The sequence below is a fragment of the Polypterus senegalus genome, chromosome 18 (assembly GCF_016835505.1).
Source record: "Polypterus senegalus isolate Bchr_013 chromosome 18, ASM1683550v1, whole genome shotgun sequence".
Classification (NCBI taxonomy): Eukaryota; Metazoa; Chordata; class Cladistia; order Polypteriformes; family Polypteridae; genus Polypterus; species Polypterus senegalus.
In genome coordinates, this window is record NC_053171.1 from 220,246 (window position 1) to 237,034 (window position 16,789).

At 38.4% G+C, this 16,789-nt stretch overlaps 1 protein-coding gene across 2 annotated transcripts in view; it reads right to left on the reverse strand.

The window, feature by feature from the left end:
* LOC120518830 (sialoadhesin-like) overlaps positions 1-16,789 on the reverse strand; it is a 50,606-nt gene that overhangs the window by 15,823 nt on the left and 17,994 nt on the right. For both annotated transcript variants that reach the window (XM_039741821.1, XM_039741820.1), the window contains exons 5-6: positions 6,045-6,317; positions 4,077-4,100 (exon numbers count right to left, since the gene is read on the reverse strand). In XM_039741821.1, coding sequence (XP_039597755.1) covers positions 4,077-4,100; positions 6,045-6,317 — 297 coding nt within the window. The remainder of the gene's footprint in view (positions 1-4,076; positions 4,101-6,044; positions 6,318-16,789) is intronic.

Below are 16,789 nucleotides of genomic sequence, written 5' to 3' on the forward strand. Positions count from 1 at the left end.
TTGAGCATAAGGAACCTTATGTTAAATAGATGTTTCCCATAAAAGGATAAAATGTCTGAAGAAATCCGATCAGGGCTTGGGGAACTACTTTTCGCTCATTGACTGAGAGAGAGAAGTCAAGGATAAAATCGTATGTATTATTTAGCATTTGAAGAACCACTTCATCTAGGAAAGAGTTCATATTTGATAGAGAGGAGCTAATTATTTCAAAGAAAAGCTCTGAATAGATTTAGTCTGAACAGAGGAAACTCTATTTTAGTACAGACTATCAGTATTTTGTGATCAGGGTCTGTTTTGTAACAATGTGTACATTCTAAGGCTGTGAGATGTTTTTGGTTTTCTGGCTAGTCAAGTGGGCTACACCATTTCTTTGAACATTAGAACAATCTGGACAAAAACAGGTCGACAAAATTCACCAGTCCTATCCACTTTATTCTTCCAAAATGACATCAGATCTCATTTTGAAGGTCCCTAAATTCCTACTGTTTACCACATTAACTGGTCACTTATTCAAGGTGTTTATGGTTCTCTTTGTGAAAAAATTGTGTAAAATTTACCCTTCACAAGTTTCCAACTGTTTTCCTGTTGTTCTTGATGAACTAATTTTAAAGTCTCGATCCACTGGACTAATTCCCTTCATAATTTTAAACACTTCACTCTTAACCTCCTTTGCAAAAGCTATAAAGGCCCAGATCTTTTAATCTTCCAGATAATTCATCTCTTGCAGTAATGCAGTCATGGTTGTTTCTAACACTCCTTTGTCCTTTTTGGACACTGGAGACCAAAACTGTACACAAAACTCCAGATGAGGCCTCACCAGTGTGTCATTAAGCTTCAGCATAATCTCTTTGAACTTACACTCTACACATCATGGTGCTACATAACTGAACATTCTATTGCCCTTCTTAATGGCTTCTGAACAAGATTCATGAGAGACTGTGAAGTCAGAAATTAAATATTTACTGTAATGACATGCCACTTGAAAGCTGGTTGATTTACAGAAGTCAGTTTATCTAGTTTTAACTCGAGTTTTTGATAGAAGCCAACAATCTTCAGCAAAGGCAAGTTAAAATTCCAACATCCAGTCTTAGAGAATGCAAAGAAAAGGGAAAGTGAAGAGAAAACTCATTTGTGATCAGTGAGATGGTAAGAAATCATCTAGGAGTTTAAAATACAAAAGAAAACAATTTAGGTGTGAATATGTAATCACTAAGATGACGATCATGGTGGGAGGAAATCAATGAATACTGTTTGACAATGGATTGTTGAAATGGAATGTCAATGAGGTTATGGTCAAAAGTGAACTAACATAGGAAGTGAGCAAGATTATTATAGTTAACCAAAACTAAAATCAAAACTGAAACTATTACTAAAAAAAACATTTTTATTAAATGAAATAAAATAATTAACAAAATTAAAATGCAAAAATAAAACTAAACTAAACTATTAAAGTAGCTGGAAAGACTAACTGAAATAAAAGAATAATTTACTAAAATATTTGTTAGTCTTTAGTGTTTAGTCTTTAACCCTTGTAACTTTTAACTCTAAAACAGAAACTAATCGACCACGAGCCGCCCACATATGTCCATCCGGTGAACAGCGGCTGGTGACGGAGGGTGGGCGTTCACTCAGCATTTTCAGTGACACAGCAAGCTGAATTAGGCATGTAAGACGAGTGAAATACAAAGCGATCCACTGTGCCGCCTTTGTTTACGCTTGTTATGTATCAAGATGTAATTCAAATGCCTGAAATCAGAATGTGCTGCTCAACAAAACCTTTACCGTATGGACAGAAAAATCACAAGCAAGTAACATTTCAGTTTATTTCTCTGGTGCTTGCGTTCTGTTCACAATAATTCACCTCCCACTTCATACAGGAGATATCCTTTTTGTAAATAAATAATTGAGAGACTGACTAGGTCATCATACAAGATCAGCATATTGTTACTGAACAATCATTTTTGCTTTAAAAAAAATCGTTTAACAATGAAGCGATACAAACATTGTAAAAGTCCTGAGTTAACAATGTTTCTACTGAATTATGGGTAGGTAGGGGAAGAGAGTCTGCCAACTGGTGAAAAACAAAGCCTACTAATGTGTTTCTGTATTAATTCTATATTTATTAATTTATCTCTTTTTAGTTTATATTCACACCTCAAAATACCTGATACTGTGAAAATAATCCAGTAGCAGAATTATGTTTTAAAATATTTGTCCCATTTTTTAATTTTTCTCTCTTTCTCTCGCTCTCTTAAAATAGATAGTTGAAATATCATACTGTTTTTGTTCTTAACATTAGCCATATCATACATATTGCATACCAGGGATTTTTCCTGCCTTGCATCCAGACCTGCTGGGGTAGGCTCCAGGTTTCCTGCAATCCTGTTCTGGATAAGCAGGTTTAGATAATGCATATATTGTTCCTAATCTCAGATGCTGCTTCTGTCATTTTGTGCCCGTCTATACTCCTATTATATGCTCTTGCTCTGCTCATTATGGGTTTACTGTTCTTATGCATGGACTATTCAAGTCTCACTGCCCTTAACCTTTACCTTTAAATGCGTGTTTTTCTTTATTTCCCTCAGTACAGCTAGGTGGGGTCTGCACACTGATTCAAGCCTAAGAGCCCTGTTCTTCCTAAGCCCCAATGATTTTCATGAGCACACCTGTCAGGACACAGTACAATCTATTTTCTAATTTTTTATATCCCTTCAGGCCTGCAGGTGGTAAAACTCTGTCTATAAATTCTATGTACCTGAGATGGAATCAGAGATCATTATGGATAGTAGAAAATAACAAAGCCCAGTATGAGTGATTTTTGAATGCAATATTGGTGGCATTAATTGTAAGGACATTTTCTTGGAGCAGGATATGTTGTGTGCTGTAGACATTTAGTGTAACAAACCCTCAAACCTTAAAATTTACATAAATTTCATTACAAATTGGCCTATTTTGGGTAAAAACAGGAAAAGTTGAAAAGTGTCAACAGTCAGCGCACATTTGTTCAGCACAAATGACATAGAAAATGTTTTAAAAATAATAAACTTGCATAAAATTGTTCACATTCAGTATCTGGTTTTGATTCTGCTTGTTTTTATCAGACAAAAACAAAACCAGATAGTAAACCACGTAGTGTTGTAAGCGTCCACTAACATTAAACTTTTATCATATTCAAACCCACTAAGTGTACAGTTTTGGTTGTGACTCAAAACTAAACTCCATAGTAGCTCTTTCACTATGCCATAATTACTAAAACTGAAACTAAAGATATAAAAATAAAATAGAAATGTCTTTGTGAAATAAAAACCAAATTGAACTAAAAATATATGATGTAGAAAAACTAAAACTATACTGAATTTCCAAGTAAGGTCAGAAACAATATAGAAATACAAACTAATATAGCAAGGCAAAATTGTAATAACCCTGGAAGTGAGCGAACTGAGGGATGTGTTAGCAAATAACAGAGCCTGCCATGAGTGCCTGAATCGATTGTTTAATTTGTAAATTATCTTGAATCAGAATAAATACTACTGCCATTAAGAAACGTGCAGAAGAGGACACTACTATGTAGTAATGCTTCATTTTACCAAGGTGAGGCACTTGTCATGAAAGTTTAGACTCTTCCAAGAAATTGTTATGTAGACTTTACTGCTGAGAAAGTCAAGGACACTTTATCTTTTAATATTAAGTCCAAGAACATGTACATTCCAGATAACAATATTCAAGTTCACCATTAGGAAGATTTAAATAAAGATTAAAGGACGTGAACATTGAAAAGAGAGGGAGAAAGAGATAGGGGTAAAACCATGTGCCACCCAACAAACCCCCAACACAGACACTAGCCAGACATGACCCAGTTGGTTGCTCACAGGGATCCCTTCATAACCCAGCTTCTTAAAGGGAGGAGTACCACTCCTTTCCACCCATCCAATTTCCACTACTCTGACTTAAGTGAAAGCCACCAGAGAAGTGTCAGCCATCAGTACGCTGCTTAAGTCTACACAGACAAAACAAAAACCAAGAGGACATAAAATTAATTCTTATTTGAAAGCAAAAGCAATGCCCCCATCACCTACCTTGATAATCTTCAACAGGGGCATCTGAAAACCAAGAAACAGAAAAAATGTATTAATAACAACTTAAAAGCATTAACAACAGATGCAGGAACAAAAACAAACAAACAAAAATGTCCTGAGAGAACTGCAGGCCAGCAAGGATAGAAAAAGCTGGAAGCCCAAGAACTCCAGAGGTTGACTAACAAGCGACTGAGCCTGTGGACCTTCCCATCTGACCACAGCAAAGATGAAGTGGCCCAGATGATCAAATGAAAAGGCAATGCCTTCAGGAACATAATGTACACCATTCTAGCAGTTATTTAAAGATTTGTTACTAATGCAATTTAAGATCTATGTAGTTTTATGTCATACATCGATTATTGTAACTCGCTGTTGGCAGGTGCCCCTTCTAATCTTATATCACAGCTCCAGCTTATTCAAAACTCGGCTGCAAGAGTCCTTACTCGAACCAGCAGCAGTGAGCACATCACACCCATCCTGCTCCGTCTTCACTGGCTTACAGAATCGAATATAAAATCCTACTAATAACCTACAAAGCCTTAAATAACCTCGCACCAAACTACATCACTGACCTCCTCCATCACTATGTGCCTGCCCGCTCACTAAGGTCCTCTGATTCTGGTAATCTTGTTGTGCCCCACACTAATCTACACTCCATGGGTGACATAGCAGCATAGCGCCCAGACTCTGGAATGACCTACCGAAATTAATCAGATCTGCTGATTCCATGAATTCTTTTAAAAAACAACTCAAAACTCATCTGTTCAGGAAGGCTTTTAGCTCTACTTGACTTCATTACCCTTCTCTCAGTTTACCTTTCTGTCAAGATGCTCATGTAACCTGTGTGTGTGTGTGCTGGACCATCAATTCTGTTGTCTGTTAGGCTTTCTCTGAATTTACTGTCTTAATCTTCCTTATTTATTTATTTGCTTTGTACTATGCTAGATACTGTATACCCTGCCGTTCTTTCTTATATTCTGTAAGTGCCTTGAGCATGGGAAAGACGCTATATAAATAAAATGTATTATTATTATTATACATTATCCATGGAACAAGCTGTCATTTTTAAAAATTCTATTTTGCATACAGATACCAAATATATATTTAACCTATGATATTGCATCCTATAAAAACAGATTAACAGCTGCATAAAACATTTGGTTATTTCAGTATTTAATCACAAATTATTATAAAGTTTTTGCTTTGTTGGTGTCCCCACTTCTTGGGGCAGACATACCGATTACCTACAATTTAACTGGCATTTTAAACAAAGAATTTGTTGCTTTTGAATAAGACCATTTCAATATGTTGGATTTTATATTTTTGATTTTTGATATACTTAATTCCCCAATAGGAAATTGTATTTTTGCATGACCTTTTGGGGAGTCAGAGTGCAGGGTCAGTCATTGTACATCACCGCGAAGCATTATTCAGGTTAAGGGCCTTTCCCAACGGAGTAGGACTTGATACTGGATATATATGGGTGTATGGTAAATTTTTAATTAAGCATTTGTAATTTAAGTTTAAATTAAGAGAAACAAACAATTATTTATATTATAGTTAAGTTGTGGAGTCAACCTTTTTTGGAGCTTTAAAAGAACTAGGGCCAACTAAAAAGATGAAAAAAACAGCTATCAATATTTGCTTGTAACAGTTACACATGAATGAATATTACTGATGGTATTAAACAGTAGTGAGTTCTGTGAGTTAAATTTGACATCAACACAAACTAGCACAAAGTTCAATTCTGAAGTAACTCTTGGGTTAACACACAGGAAAGTTAGATGAGCCTAAAAATTAAGAAGCCCTAATAGAATACTGAGCTTATGATGAAGAAAACTGAATAAAGCTTTGTAACATTTTCTTTGTGATTTAACAATATTAAAATCAAACCTTTTTGCTCTACTTAGTTGTGTTTTTTCAAGTAAGCAAGTTGATGCCTGCCATGTTAAATGACTTTTTTCCTACCTTGTACTTGAATCTCTATTTCATTGCTGTATGATTTCCCTCCTCCTGGTAATTGCACAGCACACCCGTAACTCCCACCATGGCTTTCATCAGCCTGCTTTATGCTAAACACTGCAGATTTATTGTTGTTCTTCACAGTCACATTATTTCTTTGGAAGCTGAAGGTGAAGTTTAAGGCAGAGCTTTTACCCCCAGTCCATGTGCAGGTCAGGTTAAGGGAGTCTCCCTCCTTCACAGAACTACTAGGAGACACTGACAAAGTCACTTGCAGAGCTGGAAAGAGACCATGGAGAGAATTAGTGTGTGAAAGGCAGGAGAAGGTCAACTGAGAAGATTGACTGATGCAGGTCTTCGGTCATTCCAGTCTGGTTGACAAAAGCAGAGGAAAGAGCAGTTAAACGTTAAAAAATATTTTTAATATGTATTTTTTAATGTGTGTACCCTTTACCTTTGTAAGTATATTTGATTTCTTCTCTTCAGCAGACTGGATTTGATCATTGGCCTGATTATTTTGTGGAGTTTTGTCCCAGAGCTTTCCTTCCACATCTCAAAAAGTACAGATTAGGTTAATTTATGGATCTAAACTGATACAATATGAGTGGTTCTTGGTGTGTGAGTGGACTATGATTTAGATTAAACACTACAGTGTGTCACACATGTGTGATTGGGAAACAACTGAAAGGCCTTAAGAATAGTACTGCCACGCCAGACCAGGGGTTGGCGAGCTGCACTGACTCTCTTTCTCAGTCTTCTGCAGACCACCTACGGGAAATCTCAGTAGGTCCCGGCACCAGTGATTACGTCACTTCCGCTTCTGCCGACATGGGTGATGTCACTTCCACTATTGAAGACGTCACTTCCGGTTCCAGGCCCAATGGCGTCACTTCCGGTCTTGGGCTTTAAAGCCGCCATCCTTTCATATTACATTCAGTTCGATTTTGGACTAAAACCTGTGAACATCACAACTAATTTCAACCTTTTTTGCAGCCAAGGCACAATAAATGGGTGGCTGTCCTAAACCTATTTATGTCTGTGGTCTGCTTTTGTGACAAGGGTTGGTTCATACCCATTGCTGCTGAGCTATCAGGACTCAAAAACTGAATTAACAGGATTTGGTAAATGGGATAGGGAAAGAGAAAAGAAAACAGTGCTTGAAAATGCCTGCCTGTTAAACTAGAACACCTTGACTTCACTTGCAACAGCACATTTAAATTTGAAAATGAGATCAAATATAGCATGTAACTTTATATTTTGTTATCCGATGACAGTTACATATGAAAAATCTTATTTCTTTTAATTAGGTAGTAACCCATGACTTCTCCTTCTTATGGCTTCCCCTGTAAGTGGTTGCCACAGTAGATCATGTTTTTCCAAATCTTCCTGTCCTCTGCATCTTGCTCTGTTACACCAATCACCTTCATGTCCTGTCTCACCACATCCTCTTTTCCTCTTGCCTGGCAGCTCTATCCTTAGCATCCTTTTCCAGCATCTCTCCTCTGCACATATCCAAACCAACGCAATCTCACCTCTCTGACTTTGCTCCAAACCATCCAACCTGAGCCAATCCTCTAATGTACTGGTTTCTAATCCTGTCCATCCTCATGACAACCAATGAAAATCTTAACTTCTTTAGCTCTGCCACTCCAAGCTCTGTCTCCTGTTTTTGTTCAGTGCCACTGTCTCCAACCCATATAACATAGCTGGTCTCACTTGCGTCCTGATGACCTTCCTCAGGACAGTCTTCTCCACCCTCTCCACCCTCTTTGCACTCTCTTTTTTCACTTCTCTTCCACAATCCCTGTTACTCAGTACTGTTGATCCCAAGTATTTAAACTCATCCACCTTCGCCAGCTCTACTCCCTGCATCCTCACCATGCCCCTGACCTCCCTCTCATTCACACATGTATTGTTTTGTTCCTATTGACCTTCATTCCTCTCCTCTCTAGAGCATATCTTCACCTCTTCAGGGTCTCTTCAACCTGCTCCCTACTCTCGCTACAGATCACAATGTCATCAGCAAACATCATAGTCTACGGGGACTCCTGTCTAATCTTGTCTGTTAATCTGTCCATCACTACTACAAATAAGAAAGGAGCCGATCCCTGATGTACAGGTAATCCCACCTCCACATTGAATGCATCTGTCACTCCTACTGCAGACCTAACCATTATCACACTCCCCTTGTACATATCCTGTATAACTCTTACATACTTCTCTGCCACTCCCGACTTCCTCATTGAATACCACAACTCATCTCAAGGCACCCTGTCATATGCTTTCACTAGGTCCACAAAGATAGAATGAAACTCCTTCTGGCCTTCTCTATACTTTTCCATCAATACCCTTGGAGGAAACATCGCATATGTGGTGCTTTTTCCTGGCATGAAGCCATATTGCTACTCTTTCCCATAACATCATGCTGTGCCTCATCAATTTTATCCCCTTATAGTTACTACAGCTCTGCACATCCCCCTTATTCTTAAAAATTGGTACCAGTACACTTCTTCTCCACTCTTCAGGCATCCTCTCAGATTCCATTAAACAACCTGGTTAAAAACTCCACTGCCATCTCTCCTAAATACCTCCATGCTTCCACAGGTATGTCATCTGGACAAACAGACTTCCCATTCCTCATCCTCTTCATAGCTGTCCTTATTTCCTCCTTGCTAATCCGTTGTACTTCCTGATTCACTATCTCCACATCATTCCACCTTCTCTCTCTCAGTCTCTTCGTTCATCAGCCTCTCAAAGTACTCATTGAGACCCTCCTCGCTTGTGAGTACATTTCCATATTTATCCTTTATTATCCTAACCTTCTGCACATCTTTTACAGCCCGGTCCCTCTGTCTAGCCAATCAGTACAGGTTCTTTTCTCCCTCCTTAGTTCCCAATCTCCCAATCTCTCATACAGCTCCTCATATGCCTTTGCTTTAGCCTCTCTTTACATTACACCATATCTCCTTGTACTACTTCTCCTTGTCTACTTTCTGCATCTCTCTGACTTTCCCCACTTCTTTTTCACCAACCTCTTCCTCTGTATACTCTCTTGCACTTCTCCTTTCCACCACCAGGTTTCTTTTTCCCTCCTCTGTCCAAAAGTCATGCCAAGCACCCTTCTTGCTGTCATTCCTACTACTTCTGCTGTAGTTGCTCAGCTATCTGATAACTCTTCACTGCCACCCACTGCCTGTCTCACCTAAACTCATCCTTGCAGTCTTCCTTTTTCAACTTCCACCATTTGATCCTTGGCTCTGCCCTCACTCTCCTCCTCTTCTTGATCTCCAGCATCATCCTACAGACCACCATCCTATGCTGCATAACTACGCTTTCCCCTTCCACCACTTTGCATTCTCCAATCTCCTTCAGATTGATAATCCTGCATAGGATATAATCTACCTGTGTTCATCTTCCTCCATTCTTGAACGTCACCATATGTTCCTCCCTCTTCTTAAAATACGTATTCACCACTACCATCTGACCTTCTGCATTCCTCTCCTTGACACCATACCTACCCATCACCTCCTTATCTCCTCTGTTCCCTTCACCATCATGTCCATTGAAATCCGCTCCAATCACTATTCTCTATCGCTTGGGTACACTATTCACCACTTCATCCAACTCATTCCAGAAATCTTCTTTATCATCCATCGCACACCCAATGTCAACAAAGAAAGTCATAATTCTGTAGCAGAAAATTACATACAACTGAGATTTACCATGGCTGAAGCTGAGGACCAATTACAAATACTATACATTAGGTTTCTAAAAGCACGGTCCCACATTGTTATTTGTTATGTACATGTAGTGTATATCGGGAAAAGCTTGGATATAGAGAGCAATTAGTTGAAATAGCTTGGGTGCTCTTTTTCAATGAAACTATGTCAAGGAACAACTCTGCCAAAATCAAGTGAGAGAAGGGAAAAGCATACGAACATCATATTACATGGCACAATTTTGTGCAAAACTGCTGATTTGTTGTAAACCAGAGTAGAACATAACCATTGATGAACAGTTATTCACTATGAAATGGTGTTGTGATGTGAAATTTTGCATACAAGTTGATAAATATTGTGTATGTCTTTATTTGTAACTCAGGCAAAGCCATGTAATATTAGCGTTGCATTAGTTTAAAAGCATTTATGTTTACCCCCTTTTAGGAATGGGTCTCTTTGAATTTTACAATAGGGTTGTGGGGGGAAGTGCCTCAGACTAGTTTGGTAAATGTTCCTCTGCTAAAGTCTGTCTCTCAACCCCCACACAAAGCCAGCCTGCCCAACTGCCAAGCTTTACCTTAACATATGGTTTGGGGTGCAGGTGAGAAGGTGTTCTATCCCCCCATTGGTCTGAAGTAAAGTATGGCTGTTTGGAACTGGCATGTATCAGAAGCCTTTAAGTACCATGACGTCCTATTGGCTCTAGGGGTTGGACAGAAAACCTATGAATTTGCTTGCTTAACCACACTCTCTCTCTTACCAAACTGATGAATGACCATCTCACACCATGAACTGAAAAGGACAACACAATGAAGAGCACAGCTCGGTAGCCATATTGAGACAGGCATGCAGCCTGTTCTGAAGAAAGCTGATCACGAAGGATGCCTTAACTAGAGACATTTTTAAGTAACTAACAAGTCTGTGTGCCACCTGAAACTACACATCAACATTAATCAGGTTGTATGGTTGCCAATATTCAAATGTACTTTGTATATTGTTATTAATTAATTATGAATATTACCAATAATACATTGTTTATATTGTAACTTAACTCCTGCTTGTCTTTTACTACACCTAATTGCCTGAGGTTAAAGATGTAGAAGAGAAGGTGGGGAGAAATTATATGGTACAGTACCTTATAAACAGTGGTAAGTGGTAAGATTTGAGGCATGCTGACAAAGTCTACATATTAATAATACAAAAGAGGAAAGTAGAGCAATATATTACTCTACCAAGACGAAACAAATGGTGATGCCTTTTCACTCAGTATAATCAAAGCTAGCAAGTCTTGGATCAAATTTTGAATAGCTGATGATGTTAACAGCAAATATATATAAAAAGCAGTTTCCTGTGTGGGGAAACATCCTAGTGGACCTCAGAGGGTTGAAGATTGTGTGGTGATGCAACTTGTTGAGTCTTTCACAAGCAAGAAGGGATAAATGTCACTGTTGACAATATATTCATGTCACTTTCTATGATAAACAAACTAAAAGTCAAATCTCCTTCGTACCATGAAGAAAAGGGGACAGGAGCTAAACCCCATACACATCAAAAGATGGATCCACTGTGCAAACTGCCATGGCCTCTCCCAACTGACTCAAACAATTTGTGTGGACTGCTGATGCCAAGTGTTTTGTAATCAGCCAACATGTCAATTTCTGTTTTTATTTAACAAAATAAAAATTATTTAAAAACAACATCAAGGCTGACCAAAGTGCTGGGTAATAAAAACCCAACATATCAGACACACAATAACCAAAGGGTAAATGAAACAGAAACACATAAACACATAAGAGGTGAAGAGATTCATTATAAAAAGTATACAGGTAGACAACATATCATAATATGTATTTTTTGAGCATGCTCAAACACAGGAACATATGTTGGTGTAAAAGTATAACAAAACAACGGGCAGATGGGGAGTGTCTGATTATTGCATATAGCGCCGAAGTTACTGCTCTTTACCATTCTCTCCTCTGCATGCCCTGGAGTACAAAAGAAACAGAATACAGACGCGCTATAGCTCTGCGTTGTACCAAAGCCCGATCACCTCGGAGTTTGCATCATGTCTTTGAAACAAGTAAAAGCGTCTGGTCTGCTGACCTGAGAGAGTGAGACGGTAGATAAGGGTGCAACAGTTCCGACAAATATAATGGGGCAGAACCATTAAAGAATTTAAAAACAAATACAAGGATTTTAAAATGGAATCGAAAACGAACTGGAAGCCAGTGAAGGGAAGCCAAAATCGGGGTAACATGCTCATGCTTTCTTGTGCCAGTTAGAAGTCGAGCAGCAGCATTTTGCACCAGCAGTAGGCAAGCAATGGAGGCCTGGCTAATTCCAAAAAGAAGCACACTGTAGTAATCTAGACGAGAGGTTATAAAAGCAAGTATCACTGTTTCACGGTTACGTTTAGACAAAACAGGCTTGATTTTTGACAGCCGCCTCAACTGAAAAAAGCAAGATTTTACCACTATGTTCAAATGGCTATCAAGTTTTAAAGCGGAATCCATTTTCACACCTAACTTTTTGATCATGGATTTCTCAAATTGAGCCACAGTGGAAAGGTCGATCCACGGGGTCCCGCTGGTGCCATTGGGTTTTAAATAGCATGAGTTCTGTCTTATTCTCATTAAAATTTAGAAAATTTAATACCATCCAACTCCTGATGTCAATAAGGCAATCAAGCAGGGGAAGACAGAACAAGGACCAGGGCGGTTCAGAGGGAAATAAACCGGACAGTTGTCTGCATAAAGATGAAAGGAAATACTGTGTTTCCGGAAAATAGCGCAGAGTGACAGCAAGTACAAGGAGAACAGAAGAGGTCCAAAGATGGAGTCCTGTGGTACACCCCAGGTAAGGGCAACAGAGGTGGAAGTAAAATCATAAATGCTGACACAAAAACTTCTATCTGAGAGATAGAACCTAAACCATTGGAGAGCTGAACCCGTGATGCCCACCCACTGTTCTAGCCTGGAGATGAAGATCTCATGGTCTATCGTGTCAAAGGCAGCTGTTAAATCCAGAAGCATAAGTAGTACACAGTCACCAGAGTCCATTGTTAAAAGAAAATCATTAGAAACCCTTAACAGACAGGACTCAGTGCTGTGGTGAGTTTTAAACCCACACTGGAACACTTCCAGAATTGCATGTTTGTCCAGAAATGACTTTTTCCAAGAGTTTGAACAAAAAAGGTAGCTTGGAAATAGGCCTAAAGTTAGACATAACAGAGTGGTCCAGACCCGTTTTTTTCAGCAGAGGATGAACAACATCTGTTTACATATATACAGTATACTATGAAATATATAAGTATGATGGTAAACTTTAAGCTGCTTAAATAGAAAAATGTGAGTTTCACTTAATTTATATGTGCCCAATAAATTGAAGGTTGTTATTTTGTTTTTAACAATTAAATGTTGAAGCAATTTTATACCAAGCAGCAGTGTGATGCTGGAATCTTTATGCTAATGTTTTAATTCAAAATTTAGGAAAACCAGAAGTTGTGTAGCAAGAAATTATTTATTTTTATGTTGACTCAAGCTATATTTGTTTGTCTATCGTTTTTAGAAGCAGGGCAGAAGGAATGCACTATTAAGAAGCTGAACTAATGGGCCACAGTGAGAACAAAAAGAATACACGCGACCCTTGCCATGGCATCAGCAGGTATAATACTTAAAGATGTGTGGTGTTTCTAGTGTTTAAGAAAACTATAATACATTATTTTTGTATTATTTGTCCGGATCTAACTCCCCAGTTTAATAAAAATATAACATTCCAAAATCTTACATCTATATATTTTGTGAGTAACTGACAGCTAGCCTACCATTGCAGGACTCTGCTCTGTTAGAGCTAACAGTATGCTATACATAGTATAATCACGCCATGGTCAGACTTTCATCTGATTCTTTCTTCTCTGCGTTCCTATTCTGGAGTACATTAGAATTTTTATGAAAATGTGTCTAAAGCTGGGCTTCGACAGAACACACGGTTCTCCATCTTTCTATTTCCCTGGCACAGACATGAGAAATCTGTATCTGATGGTGACTTTAAAGACGTTAAAGTTCACCTGCCGTTCCATACATTAAACCAAGCATAGGTCTGAATTTGTGGGGAGTGGAGTGTAACAGGTTGAGTATATCTGTATAGGTCAAGTAGCCTCTGTAGGCCATTGTTATCATCCCGAAATGCCACTTTACACATCAATGACACTCCTCTAACTGAATATCTGAGAATACAAAAACTCTCAGCCAGACAAGTCATAAAAATATTTTCTTATTTATTTAAGCACTCACCAATTACAGTATGAGAACATTTAAATATAAGAATATATAGCATGTGTGTAAAATAAGGTCAGTCAACTTTGTTTCTAGCTGTCAGTAAATAATGGGTAGCATCCATCATACAATTTAGTAAAAGTTATAAAAATAAGCCTTATAATTTGACCTGTCACAGAAATTCTGCCTGCTTCTACTTTCTTCAGATGGTTAATTGATTTATCTCAGTATTCCTATTATTTATATTTCTTATTCAAATGTACAGTCTTTGTCCAAACTTAATTCACTATAAACCTAAAAAGAAACTCTGCTTGTCACCATTTAGGAAAACCAGTTATAGTGCTTAGCAATCACCTTTATTAGTAACATTTCTTTTCTTTTCCTGCTCTTATCCTAAATCGCTGTCACATATACTATATCAAACCACACATTTTAACATCTTCAGCTAAGGAGTTTCAAACCCACTACAGTATATTACTACATTTTATAAAGCATGCTTATTTGTTGTACAAAAATGAATGACTTAAAATATCTGTACTTGCTTAATGCATATCAAGCCTGAAAGGGATAACGTTTAGGTAGACATTTCCTTTGTATGCACTCTTCTGCTTTCACATGCAAATGTAAGCCAACAATCAGAAATCTACTAAATGCTTTGGCTTAACAGGTCTGGATGTTCTTGTGGTCCATCATTTTTCTTATTTACTTTTGGAGTATTCTGATTTTTATGCTTGTTTTCCTCCCTTTTAGACATGGTGTGTTGCCAATCCATTTCAGGTCCTTAGCTTGACCTTTTATGGCTGTTGACCAGGATGGCCTGTCCTCTTCATCAAAGGCACAAAGAGTGTGTATGTGTAAATGATATTCAGTGATCACAGTAGAGTACATCACCAACTAATTTATTGATATAGGAATACAGAATGATGATAGTCCAGTGGGCATTTTCTTTCCTATGGAATAAAAAGGAAATAACTGTTGGGTATATAAAGTGATCATGAAAAGTGACAAAGATCATTGTCAGTAATGTAATAGCCTTCAGCTTTTTCTATGTGACAGGTACGTTTGAAAGGAATGTCTTAAAGAATGTCGCATATGGTTTATATCTGGAAAAGAAGAGTGCAGATGCCTTCTCAGATACAGTATCTAATTACTCCCAAACAGAATAGATTCACATTATGATAAACTGACACATTTGGTCTTTCTCATGTCTGGTTATTGAGGTGGGAGAGATTTAGCCTGCATGAAGTCATCACAGAATCGGATGACATGCAGAATCATGTGAACAGAACAGAAAATGTGAAACTGAATGCTGTAACCTGAGCACTGAGCAGGAGGTTCTGGTGGGGCAGCTTGGTGCAAATGGTACGAGCCGCGTCACGTTTTGGGAGCAAACATATGGGGCATTAGAAAGACAAACTAAAGTCATCAATCAGCACAGACAGAGACATTGCTCTGTAGATGAGATGGCTGCACTCAGTTCTCATGGATACCTGCACTAAATTACTTTTTTGTGTGTAACAGTCAACTGCTTATGGTCACTTTTTTTTTTTTTCTTTAGAGTCCTCTTCCTTTCTGCCTCCACGTCACACCAGTGCCTGCCCGTATGACTTTTTGTTTTGCAGGGCATGTTTAGAAGCAATTATCTATCACAGTTGCATTTGTTTGTTTTGGTTGGTATTACTATATATTGTTTTACCCACAAGATGGCGCTCTAGGAAAAGTGTTGGGCATACCTGCTTTTAAACCCATCATCTTAAGTGTCCTTTCAACTGGTACGCCCCTGCCAACTCAACCTAAAAATCCCAATTGGCACCTCTTTATTTACCACACAGGAACATTCACAAAACCTAAGAAGAAAACATCCTCCAGTGCTTTACACTCTCCTGTCAGAACGAAGAAGTCTAATTTTCTAGTGGTTACCATCTGAAAGTGTATTATTGTGTACTTTGATGCGCTGAGTCTCCGTTTCACGTATTGCAGTTTTAAAGGATAAGCAAATGCAAGAGAACTGAGAATTTCCAAAATGTTTTTTAGAGGTGGGCTGCTTTTGCACAAATGATAGTCAAGTCATCAAGAACTTCTGTTTTTATCTGGAAATTCTGTCAATGTCAAAAACATGCATGAAGAGCAACTCTCATGTTAATTACATATGGTGATTAAAATCAGTACATGGGGTAAGAAAAAATTCCTTTACTCATTTCTAAGGGTACTTCTCATCTGTAACCAAAATTTCTTGTGCCTGTCGTTTCCAGAAATAGACATGATGAGACCCGGGTTCGTTTCCCGTGTCTGCTCTGCGTGGAGTTTGCATGTTCTCCCCGTGTCTGCGTGGGTTTCCTCCCACAGTCCAAAGACATGCAGGTTAGATGCATTGGCCGTCCTAAATTGTCCCTAGTGTGCTTGGTGTGTGTGTGTGCCCTGCGGTGGGTTGGCGCCCTGCCCGGGGTTTGTTCCCTGCCTTGCGCCCTGTGTTGGCTGAGATTGGATCCAGCAGACCCACGTGACCCTGTAGTTAGGATATAGCGGGTTGGATAATGGATGGATGGATTTATATATAAGAATTTCCTATTTAATATTATGTTTTGATAGACTTTTAGTCTACCTAGACATTTTGGTACTTGTCTATCTATAAAGTCGCAGATTGTGTCATGAGTTATACTATTTATCTGTATGTTTATTGGTGCAAACTGATATTTTTCATTGCTCTGTTATGCAAATTATTCTACCTGTCATAAGCAACAGCTCCGCCATTTTAGTC